The 12,318-nt window shown below is 42.1% G+C and overlaps 1 protein-coding gene across 1 annotated transcript; it reads left to right on the top strand.

Annotated features, from left to right (window-relative positions):
* The first annotated feature begins 2,712 nt into the window (after window positions 1-2,712).
* Window positions 2,713-11,743, top strand: bri3 (brain protein I3). Its single transcript, XM_041206810.1, has 3 exons — window positions 2,713-3,150; window positions 3,727-3,859; window positions 11,316-11,743. Exons 1-3 carry the CDS (start codon window positions 3,006-3,008, stop codon window positions 11,446-11,448), a joined length of 411 nt encoding a protein of 136 aa, XP_041062744.1. The 5' UTR covers window positions 2,713-3,005; the 3' UTR covers window positions 11,449-11,743.
* The last annotated feature ends 575 nt before the right edge of the window (window positions 11,744-12,318 follow it).

Raw genomic sequence — 12,318 nt, 5'->3', positions numbered from 1 at the left:
CATTAAAATCTAAATCTTAAAAATATGTTTTTGGAATTATCTGCCGATTGGACCTTTTAAAGATGAGATATTTGTTGTAGGTAATGTCCCTTTAATATAGTATGTTGGAGGCTGAACTTTTTTTTCAAAAAATCTACTTTATTTGTAACAGTTGTAATGGTACATTATTTAACAGTTCAAATTTGACATTACATAAAGTGCAATAGAGTTTAGTTTCTTTTATTACAGCATGTGGCACTCTAAGGTGCCTCACTACACTTACAATTACAGGTTATATTTATAACATACATTTACATTTCATGTCAAAGCATTCTCTGTTGCATAAAGCCTGAGGGGTTTTACATGGATTCCAGTTCCTCATTGTACCACGACAGGGGGAGCCTTAGGTAGTTGCCTTTCCCTGTTGAGCCTTTGGAGCAGCAGCTACCCCAAGCTTTTGTGCATCCCTCAGCACTTAATCTTGTACCTTGGAGTATGCTGGGCTTCAACACTCAGTTGTGGACTGCTCTTTACACTGGAAGACCAACACATTTCAGGCAGACCAATAAGTGTCTCTCTTGAGCTGATGGTCCTCCAGCAGTAGTTGTCTTAGTGTGCGTCTCCGGGAAGATCCCATGGAGCACAGAGCTGTTTAGGATGAACCTTGTTAAAATATGGCCCTTTAAAATGGAGCATTGGAGGCTGGATACCTTTGAAAGGGCAGTGCACATTTGGTTTAATTAAGACAGGTTGGATCCCTTTGAGTTAGGTTGGGTAACCTTAAATTGTAAGTGTAGAGGCCAGACTCCTCTAAGTTGAGGTGGATGTTGTAGGGCAGGCCCCTTTAAGATGGAATAAAAATCAAAAATGCTTGAACTACTTAGCTGAGCAGGCAGTATCTGTGGAGAAAGAAAGAGTTTATATTTCAGATTAATGCCCTTTCATCAGAATGACCTGAAATGTTAACTCTGTTTGTCTCTCCACAGAGGCTGCCAGAACTGTTGAATAATTCCAGTGTTTTCTGTTTTTATTTCAGATTTCCAGCATCTGCAATATTTTGCTTTTGTATAAGTGCCTCTGTAAGATGGAATGAATGCTGCAGGGCAGACCTCTTTAAGATGGGGTGAATGCTCCTTTTAAGAGGGAATTTTGCAGACTGACTCCTGGCAAAATTGGATGTTTGTTGTTGGAAGATCAGGTTCCTTGAAGGCAGGTTTTAAATTGTAGAGAGGGGCCCTTATTGGGCTGTACTTTGCAGGGCTTTTTTTAATTCTTTCATGAGATGTGGGCATCATTGTAAGGCTAGCATTTATTACCATCCCTAACTGCCTTTGAGAAGGTGGTAGTATAGAATCATAGAATGGTTATGGCACAGAAAGAGGCCACTTGGCCCATCGTGTCTATGCTAGCTGAAAAATAAGCCACCCAGCCTAATCCCATTTTCCAACATTTGGTTCATAGCCCTGCAGGTAACGGCACTTTATATCCAGACACCTTTTAAATGAGTTGAGGGTTTCTGCATCTACTACCCTTGAGTTCCAACTTCTATTACCCAGTGGGTGAAAAAGGTTTTCCTCATCTCCCCTCTAATCTTGCTACCAATCAATTTAAATCTATGCCCCCTAGTCACTGACCTCCCTGCTGAGGTAAATAGGCCCTTCCCATCCACTCAACTCTACAATTTTGTATAACTCAATTAAATCTCCCTTCAACCTCTTCTGTTCCAAGGAGAACAACCCCAGCCTATCCAATTTTCCTTCATAGCTGCATTTCCAGTCCTGGCATCATCCTTGGAAACATCCGCTGTACCCTCTCTGGTGCAATCATATCCTTTCTGTAATGAGATGACCAGAACTGCACATAGTACTCAAGTTGGTCTTGAACTGTTGCAGTCCAACTGGTGTAGGTACACCTACAGTGCTGTTAGGGATCTGAGTTCTAGGATTTTGACTAAGCGCCAGTGAAGGAACAGCCATATAGTTCTAACTCAGAATAGTTTGTGACCTGAGGGAAACTTGCAGGGGGTGGTGTTCCCATGCGTCTGCTGCCCTTGTCCTTCTAAGTGGTAGATGTCACGGGTTTGGAAAGTGCTGTCAAGGGAGCTTTGGGTAGTTGCTGCAATGCATCTTGTAGATGGTACACACAGGTGCCATTGTGTGCTGCTGTTGGGGGAGCGAATTTTTAAGATAGTGGAAGGGATGCTGATCAAGCAGACTGGTTTTTCCTGCATGACGTCAGCTTGAGTGTTTTGGGAGCTGCACTCATTCAGGCAAATGCAAAATATTCCATCATAGTCCTGACTTGTGTCTTGTAGATAGTGAACAGGCTTTGAGGAGTCAGGAGGTGTGTAGACAGTGAACAGGCTTTGGAGAGTCAGGAGGCGAGTTACTTGCCACAGAATTCCCAATCTCTGACCTGCACTTGTAGCACAGAAATTATGTGCTGGTCCAGCAAAGTTACATGTCAATGGTGATCCCCCAGGCGGGGGAATTCAGTGATGTAATGCAGTTAAACGTAAGGGGAGATGGTTAAATTCTCTTTTCTTGTTGATCGTGATTGCCTGGCATGAATGTTGAAGAGCGGGCAGGGGGGCATGTTCCCTTTAAGATAAGATGGGAGGTGGAGCTATTGGAGATGTTTATCTAAAAAGAGGCAGAGAGGAGGCCTCTTTAAGGATTGTTGCGGAAGTCACGCTGCCTGTTGTCATGTGATACGCGTCTTGTGACTTTGTATCGAATTGGTTGGGAGGGGGGGGGGGTTCCCTGGAGTGCGCGCGCCGAGCCCAGTGTAATAAACCTCGGGAGACTGGGCGGCGAGTTGTTTGGTGCCTCCTGTGAGTGCTGGACGGCTGCAGAGACTCACTGTGTCCTCTACCTGCTGTTGGGAACCTCTCCCTACAGAGAAGGTCCCAATCCTTGCCCCACATCCTCGCTCTAGGACTAAGAGCAGCGCGTGTCGCCGTTGGAGGAGGGGGAGGAGGCTCCGCTGTTGCTTCCTCCTGGCTCGCTCTTCCTCTCTCTCCACCCATGGATAATAAGCCCCTCTTGCAGGAGAGGCCGCCCGCGTACGCTGCAGTGTCAGAAGGGGGCTACGACTACGGCCACGGCCAGACCTACGGGAGTATCCCACCGCCTGGATACCAGCCTCCACCGTACTCTTACCCGGCCTCAGGTGTGGCCTCTCTTATATTGTGTGCACAGGCAAATCCAGCCTAATCTGCGGCAGGAGCCGCAGCAAAGTAGTGGGTGAACTGCAGGGTGGATGTAACTGCGTTGAAACTTCCAGTTCACCCGACAGAAATATTCTTCTATTAGTATCAACGCTGGGAGTTTAGCTTGGTAATTATATTTAGAAAAGGGCAGGAAGGGCTGTTATGTTGTGGTCACTGAATTCAGGAAAATGGTGAATAAACTGGAAGAAAATTTGATCTTTAAAGCAATGTTGGCTCCCGCATTTAAGGTCCAGGAGGTTTCACTAGGCTGGTAGTTAATAATAAAACTGGATTAACTTTAATCTTACTATGCAGATTACTGCTTTTGGCTGGATTCTGTAATTTAAGTAAACTAATGGTAACTGCTGTTAACACTGAATTGTTACCTTAATCCCATGTTAATTATTTTAAAGATGAAGATGTTTGTTTTGAAGCACAAGGTTTTTGGTGTATTGGGGGGCAGTGTGGCGCTAGTGTATGGCATTTTCAGGTTTTGATGCAAAATGCTTCCAACTAATGCTCCTTTTGTTTCGTAGGATATGTACCACCGGCCCCTGCAGGTATCCAGCCCCCTGTCTGCCCAGGGCCAAACTACTCAAACACTTACACTATTATCCAGCAGCCAGCTGCAGCTTCAGTTGTAGTGGTGGGTGGCTGTCCAGCTTGCAGGTAACAATGTTGTACAAATTTAAAGTCAAAGTTATATGTGTGAACAAAAGACATTGTAAGAATTCAACTTAAGATTTCAAGGAAAATGTGTGTCCTGTAGGAAGCTGTCAATTTTGTGGTGTCATGATGTTTAAAAAGTTAGAGTTGTATGACATGGATGTTAGTTATCAAAGCACACTTAACCACACAACTTCCTAAAGTGCTTTACAGCCAGTGTAATACTTTAAGTGCAGCTGTTGCAAAGTGGGAAACCCAGCAGTCAATTTGCCATTCTGGTAATACAGTAAATATTGTATCCATAATTTACTGAAGAGTATCTGAACTTAAGTTCCATGTCTATGGTATTACTTCAGGCCCTGTTTTGAAAGGTTTCTTTCTGGGGGTACATTCTTCTGATACAGTGGATGTACAAATGTACAGACTATAGTATAATCCATTACCAGCACTTTGGTAAATGTAGATTTTATTGCCTGGAGATTGGCGTCTGAAATCTCCAGTGTGGCAAGAGAAACTCCCAATGGAATGTTCCCAGTTGCCTAACCTTTTAAAATCTTGAATTGGAATTGAAGTTTCTACTTGCATAGCGCAGAACTGAATAAGCAAAGTGGTTCTGCTGGGTCGTTGTTTTCCAGACTGGTGTAGGAATCTGAGCTTTTTTTGTTTTCCACTCCTTTAGGTTGAGGAACTGGAGTGCACCCTCTTTCCATTCTAGTTTGAGATCTATGTTCAACGACAGACTATTCTGGAATCTTATTGTGCTGTGTGGCTCTGCTGCTCACTGTATAAACAATGACCCTTCAATCTAGCTTAGCCCACCACAGCCTGGTGTAGCAGCATTGTTTTTTTTTAAACTGAGTTGGCTAGACACTCAAATCTTAAATGAAATCTTTCTCCACAGTATAACAAATAAGGGGCCCTGCTGAGCCAGATTAAGCAGATACAGAAATGCAAAGCACCTCTGCAGCAGAGCAGGGTTTGATTAAACCTTTCCTGCAGGAATTGGAAGATTTGTTCTAATGGTATGCAACCTATGGGATTATTAATTTTTAAGCACACTTTTGAGGTCACTGGCCATGGTTTCATTATAAAAAGAGAACCTCGATGTCGAATCATGTTGATTTGGATTTACAAGTATTTACATTGGCCAGAGCAATATGTCTCATTCTTTCTACAACAGAAACAAAGTATAGTGCATGTACCACTAATTGTCATCACAAGTTAATTCCCAAAAAATCTTGGGACAAACATGTCAAGATTCCAACTATTGTGGACTAATTTGATTCCTTAGTGTTGATCTGTTTTTTCATAGCCCACTCAAATGTTCAGATATGTAAAAGCTGTGCCCACGCGTTAATCCACAGCCTTGTCAAGACATGTTGACTTAGTGACATTGAACTTTTACCTGAGTGCTCATGATGCAGTTGGGTGCAATCCTCCAACTGTTAATATTTGGGTGCCCCAGTTTTGAGTCTCTTGCTGTTTTAAAATTATTACAGGCCAGATTCCTCTGGTAGCTTGGCAAGTTTGTCCAGTGAGCTGTACAGATGGGAAAGGCCCCAGATCAGGGCCTCAGGCTGTGATCAGTTTGGGGATAATGTGAAATAGTTTCTCTGCATCTGGCTCATCATTGAGATGTCTTGGACAGTGAGTCTTTTAATGCTTATATCCATCTGCGTGTGAAAGCATTTTTTTAAGCTAAACTTAAAGAAAAACACTTGGCACATCCTTAATTTGACTGATCAAGTGTTAAAAGATTTGCCTAGATGTAGTTGTCAGTCTCTTGCCCCAACCTTGTCCCTTTCTAATTGAGGACTTTGCTCAGTATTGTTATTACCTTTTTTTTTGCAGTTGCACGTTTTATGAATTTTCTTTAACTAGGAAAATAAAACTTGCATTTATATTGTGCTTTGAAAGACCACTGGACGTCTAAATATAAAAACAAAAACTGCGGATGCTGGAAGTCCAAAACAAAAACAGAATTACCTGGAAAAACTCAGCAGGTCTGGCAGCATCGGCGGAGAAGAAAAGAGTTGAGTTGCACGTCTAAATGTGCTTTGCAGCCAGTGATCTTCTTTTGAAGTGTGGTCACTGTTATAATGTAGGGAACATGACAGCCAATTCATCGAGCAAGATCCCAAAAACAGCAATGTGAAAATGACCAGAATTTTTGTGATGTTGATTTGAGGCATAAATATTCTCCAAGACACAGGAGAACTCCTCAGTTCTTCAAAAATGTGCCAAGGTTTCTTTTACATACATCCAAGCAGGCAGATAGGACGTGGATTTAATATTTCATCTGAAAGACAGCACCTCTGACCAATGCAGTACTGAGAGTACACTGCACTGAGTGTGGACTTTTCTGCTTGAGGCCAAAGTGAGACTCGAACCTCAGGACTCAAAAGGTGAGAGTGCTACCAATGTGAGAGCCTTACAGAATCTTAGTGAAAGTAGTAAATGAAATTCTTTGGGCTTGATGATACTTGCCCAGTGTGAAGCCAAGTAGTATATGCCAGAAGGCCCCAGGGTTGATTCCTGGTCTCGGCTGCTAATCAAAGTTTCTGTTCTTGATCATTAACTCCTGATATATGGGTGCAGGATGATTAGGATTGGACTTGGCTGTGATATCATAAAGCATCGGCACAGAAGGAGGCCACTTGGTCTATTGTTGCACTGACCAAAAAATCATCCAATCTAACCCCATTTTACCAATTCTTGGCCCTGTGGCCCTGTATGTTATGTCACCTCGGGTACATATCCAAGTATATTTTTAGTGATGAGGGTTTCTGCCTCCACCACCCTCTTAGGCAGTCTGTTCCAGACTCCTACTATCCTGTAGGTGAAAGAAAGTTCTTCTCCACTCCCCTCTAATCCTCCTACCAATTAACTTTAAAATTGCCCCCCCCGAGTTATATACCTCTGAGGGAAATGGGTCCCTCCTATCTAATTTATTCAGGCCTGTCAAATTTTACACAGCTGAATGAAATCTCCTACCTCTTTTCCAGAGAAAATAATTCCAGTTTATTAAATATTTTAAATTAACAAAGTCTAGTAATGTTCAACCTTCAAGAATGTCCACTTGGAGTACAGCAGAATGCTATGCATGTGAAAGAGAGATTTGCATTTATAGCATCTTTCACCATCCCAAAGCACTTTACAGCCTATGAAGTACTTTTGAAGTGCAGTACTTGGCTGCCATTCTTCCTAAATTACAACAACAATCTCTGCACAGCAAGCTCCCACAAACAGCATGAGACAATGACCAGGTAATCTGTTTTTGTGGTATTGATTGAGGGTTAAATATTGGTCAGGAAACTGGGGATAACTCCCTGCTCTTCCACAAGATATTGCCATGAGATTTTTACGTCCAGCTGAAAGGGAAGACCGGACCTCGATTTAATATTTTGCCTGCAGACTGCAGCTCTGTGTAGCATTCCTCAGTACTGCAATAAAAAGTGGCATCCTGGACCTTGCAGCCAAGTCTCATGGAGTGGGTCTTGAACCCACAACTTTGATTCACAGGTGCATGTTATCCTCTGAGCCATGACTGGTGCAACTGTGCTATAAGAGAAAGAAAATAAATTTTGGCAGTTGCATTTTTTTTTACTGTTGGGATCAAATCTGGTGAAACTTGGCATGTGGGACACTGAAATAGAGCTGGAATTTCAAGGAATTCTAATTGTTCCCAAATGGCTGATTTCCATATAGATTGTATATGTAATCTGTAATATTTGAACATGTTGAAGTTCACAAATGTAAAGTGAGTAGACAGGTTCAAGTTTCAACTGTGCACCCTTCAGAATCTAGGGGTCTATTCCTGAACTTTAGCAGTATCTAGAGAGTTGTTTTCCAGCTTTGTCTGCTTCAGACTTCCTGTTTAATTTTTATCTGTCCTGCATTGACCTCTGACCTCCTGTAATCATTGATTGTTCTCATGAGGTTTACACAATTTGGATTCAGAGCTATTTTCGACTTCCACATACTGACTCACTGTCATGTGTTCTAGATGCCATTTTAAATTGCTTTTCCCCAGAGCCTATGGTGAGGTTTTGAAAAAAAAATCCTTCCCCTTGCTGCCTTCCCTTTATTCCTCCCTTCATTCATTTGCTTTAATCTCTCCTTGCTCCCCTTCTCTCTCTCTTCCTCCTCTGTCCCTTCCTACCCCTTCCCCTCTCCTGTCCCCCGCCTTCTCTTTCCTCACCCTTGCAGCTCCTTTCCCCTGCAACACTCTCCTTTCTTGTTCCCTGATCTCTCTCCCTTCCCTGCCTCGCCCTTTCTGCTTTCTCACCTGACCCCCCCCACTCTGTCTGTTTTGCTCTTGTGCCCTTGCCTCTCCTTCTCTCCTCTTTCTCTCCTGTGCTCTTTTTCTCTCCATGTCCTGCCCCTTCGCTCTCTCATACTCTTTTGTTCCATTCTGTCATCCCTCCTGTTCTTCATACTCCCTTCCCTTTCGCATACTCTCCCTCTCGCCCCTTTTTCCCCCTTTCCCATTCCCTCGTCCGTCTCTTCCTCTCGTTGTCTTCCCCTCACTCTCTCCCTACTTCTCTCTTCTCCCCCCACACCCCCCGCGTTGCTCCTCTTCTCTCTCCACCAAGCCCCCTCGTCCTCACACCCCTGCCCGATTTTCCCTCTCTCTCTCTCTCTCTCTCATGCTCTGTGACTTTTGATCTCTCAGTCTTAATAGTCATGCCAGAAAAAACTTCCTTGTTGATCATCTGACTTCTTGGAAATTACTGTTTAAAATTGAAACCTAAAGTCACATGGCAGAGCATTATTGAATTTACTGGCTTTGGTATTCTCCTGTGCAGTTCATCCTCTGGCTGTGAACGGTGTTTGAATGCTACTTTTACTGGATGACTTAAAAATCAATGTAATTAAATTTAATCAGCATATAACTGTTTTATAGAGTTCTGATAGCTGCGTTAATTTTTTTATTTTGAGCTTCTTGACCAGGAGAAAATGGGAAGTTGTTTGCTAATGATTCTGAATAACATTTCAGGTTTTTGTGTAAATGTTTTCCAAAACTCAGCTGTTTCTTGCTCTCTGTCTGCCTCTCTTTTCTCCTCCCCCCCCCCCCCCTTTTTTTTTCCCCTGTCTTGCCTACCCCAGTATTCCCACAGGAATGGTCTAGCTTTGTCTTGAACATTGTTGGATGGGTAAGGGGTTAATTTCTCATCCTCTTTACCCCCACCCAATCATCCCTTTTCATGCCCCTCCTGCCCTTCCTCAACCCCCAAAATCCCAGGATAGCGCACTGCTTAGATTTTCTAGTGTTCAATTTTTATGGTCAAGTATTCACCCCTTTGCTGTAGGTAAACTTCACAATCATTTTCTGATTCCATTTTCTATTTTGTTTTGTTAACTTTGGGAGAAAGCTGTAGTTTAAATTCCCTCTGCAACTGGTGCTGTGTTGCAGCTGAGCATCCTAATAAAGCTCGTTTCTGTGTTATTTGCATGAATGCATTGTCTGTTTGTGTGTGGTTCTGTTTTTTGTACATTGGCTTGAACTTTGTGGTCTGCTGTGAAGTGACAAGTGCTGATTGCACAGATCTAGTCATCACAGTATACTGGATCTCCCCTTTCCCAATATTCAGTCTGGTATAAATCTAGGAGATCTTCAGGCCAGCAGCAGTGATGTCATCTAGCAGGCTCAACAGCCAATCGCATTGAAGAATTTTCACAGGTAGCAAACCAGGAAGGAAAATGCATTTAACTTTAGATTGGGATATAACACATGGGAAGAAGGTAATAGTTGAAATATCAAACTTAAAATCCAATTTGTTTTCAACTTTTATCACCCGGAAATTTGACATTCCACAAAAATAAACTGGTGTTTTAAGGCTGGAGAGATGGTTCAGCAGTAGTTAAAACCCACATGTCTCATTCAACAAGGGTGCCAACTTTTTTTGGATTTTTTTTTACTATAAAAGGGGAAGTTAACATCTGTTCAAGACTGTTGTCTGCTTGGATTTCAACAGTGTGGAAGAGCAGAAAATCACTAACAGCAACTTGCTGCATTTCCTCATTTAACTTCGCATATGTGGACTCCAGAAGTTACTCTCAATTTTCCCAGTTGTAATGAGGGCAAGCACTTGCTGTTTTGCAGTCATTACTAACTGCAGAAGCCAGGCCAATACGTTGGAACCTTGTGTATATCACATGGAGCTGCTGAGGTAATCGCTGAGCCCTATTGTCTTCCTCCTTTCATTGTAACATGAGGGTTGGAGAAGGAAGGGAATCAGTTTTAAAACTGCTTTACTCAAAAAAAAAACCAACTGCTCTTAAATTTCAAAAGCAAGTAGCTAGATGCTTTAGTGTAAGTACGCACATACTTCCCATTTTCTTGCTGTCTAGAAGCAAACAGAATCTTTATAAACAACCAACACTTTGATCTGAAAAACTAAATACAAAATCTTTGAACTCATCAGATATGAGCATAAATTGCAAACAGAGCAATGCAGGTCTGGCTGCGTGCAATGTTTAATCTTGTGGGCATTTGCCTGGCTCATTTGGGGAGCACATTTTTCCAAGGCAGGAGGTTGTAGTTTCCAGTCCAATTCCAGGACCTGGGCACAAACGCCAGGTCCACACTGTGTGGATGAAGATTAAGAACAGGATTGGGTTTGGCTATGATTCCTTCTGCAGTCAAACAACACATTTACTAGGGTTGCACATGAGTGTTTGGGCGGATGGTGGGAAAGGTATTGCAAGGCAAAACACCTGGAAAACATGCATAAGGAAGACCACAAGATGGCATGGATGGAGAACATCAGAATGTGGGCATGCAGTGGAGAATAGAAATTGGTGGAGAAAGATTGTTCATAATGCAGCCAATGCTTGGAATGAGGACGGATGAAAGACATGATGAATGGCCACTTGGGAGAGGCACACAATGGTGTTGGGTTAGTGCATGTGAAACTCTTCCTAGGAACAGAAGGCCATTCATCCCTCTGAGCCTATCCCACTATTCAATTGGATTATAACTGATTTGTATCCTCCATTTACTTGTCTTGGTTTTATACTTCTCAATGTCCTTGCCCAGCAAAAATCTGCCTTGAAGTTTTCAATTGAGCCTCCAGCCTCAACATTTTTTGTGGGGAGATAGTCCTCTACCTTTTGTGAGAATGAGTGCTTCTTGCCATCATCCCAAACAGCTCGGGTTAAATTTTAAATGTTATGCTCCCTTGTTCTGGACTCCCTCCTCCAGAGGAAATAGTTTCTCTCTATTTACTATCAAATTCGTAAGCATTTAAACACCTCATTTAAATCATTCCTTAATCTTCTATATTCAATGAAATACAAGCTTAGTCTCTCTGCAACTCGTACTCAATCCTGTTATCCCCAGTATCATTGAAACTGCATCTGCATTGCTTGGTGCGAATTGGTTCATATGGTTGTAATGAAATGGGAGATGGGGGTGAATTGGCTTTTTAATTGAATTTATTTTATTTTTAAACAGGGTTGGTGTTCTGGAAGATGACTTCACTTGCCTGGGAGTGTTGTGTGCAATATTATTCTTTCCAATTGGGATCCTATTTTGCTTGGCACTGCGACAACGGAGATGCCCAAATTGTGGAGCCAGCTTTGGCTAACTGGATCAAAGAACCAGCCTACCTGTGGCCAAATTTAAATAATTTTTTACTGTAAATTCTCCACCATTGTGTATAAACTACAGATGACTTGCCTTCATTCTGTGATTTAGTTTAATAGAAATTGAGATGTGATCTTTAAAAAGAAAAGCATGACAATTGAATGCCTGCAAGTGACTAGTACTGATATTTTTTTCCCCCTTATAGTTGAAATGTACAGGCAAAAAAATAGATTCTTCACCTTACTGGTTCCTTGAATTGCAACTGAAAATGCTACAATTAAATTTGCATCCTCGTATTACTGTTTTTTTTAACTAGTGATTTATGTGTCTGGTTGTTGAGCAGAAGTGTCCATCATACATCAGGAATGCTTTTGTCTTTGCCAACTTAAATTGTGAGCCATGAGCAGTTGAACTGTTCTCATTTCTTTGCATCTCTATCTGCAGGTACTGGAAGATCTTAGAATTGTGCAGTGTAGATGGAGGCCATTCAGTTTATTGTGAAAGGGCCATCCAATTAGTCCCATTACCCCTTACTCTTTCCCAATTGTCATGCAATTTTCTTCCCATTTGACTATTGATCCAATTCCATTTTGAAAGTTACGATTGCATCTACTCCACCATTCTTTTCAAACTCCACCATTCTTTTCAAACAGCACATTATAGATCACCACGTATTAAATCTTCAACTCCCTTCTGGCTAGTTTTGCCAATTGCCTTAAATCAATGTCCTCTGTTTCCAGCCCCTTCTGCAATAGGAAACAGTTCCTCCATAAGTACTCTTATCAAAACGACTCATGTTTTGAACAGCTGACAAATCTTGGTGCTCTATTTGAGTTTTATCAATTTCAAATGAACCTAAACAACCCTTTCA

This window comes from Carcharodon carcharias, chromosome 15, assembly GCF_017639515.1.
Source record: "Carcharodon carcharias isolate sCarCar2 chromosome 15, sCarCar2.pri, whole genome shotgun sequence".
NCBI classification, from domain to species: Eukaryota; Metazoa; Chordata; class Chondrichthyes; order Lamniformes; family Lamnidae; genus Carcharodon; species Carcharodon carcharias.
The sequence above is the reverse complement of the archived record's forward strand: the minus strand, read 5'-3'. Positions and strand labels throughout refer to the sequence as shown.

Coding starts and splice junctions, on each gene's coding strand:
- bri3 (XM_041206810.1), top strand. CDS start 3,006: ATGGATAATAAGCCCCTCTTGCAGGAGAGGCCGCCCGCGTACGCTGCA. Junction 3,151..3,726: donor GTACTCTTACCCGGCCTCAG/GTGTGGCCTCTC, acceptor TTTGTTTCGTAG/GATATGTACCACCGGCCCCT. Junction 3,860..11,315: donor GGTGGCTGTCCAGCTTGCAG/GTAACAATGTTG, acceptor ATTTTTAAACAG/GGTTGGTGTTCTGGAAGATG.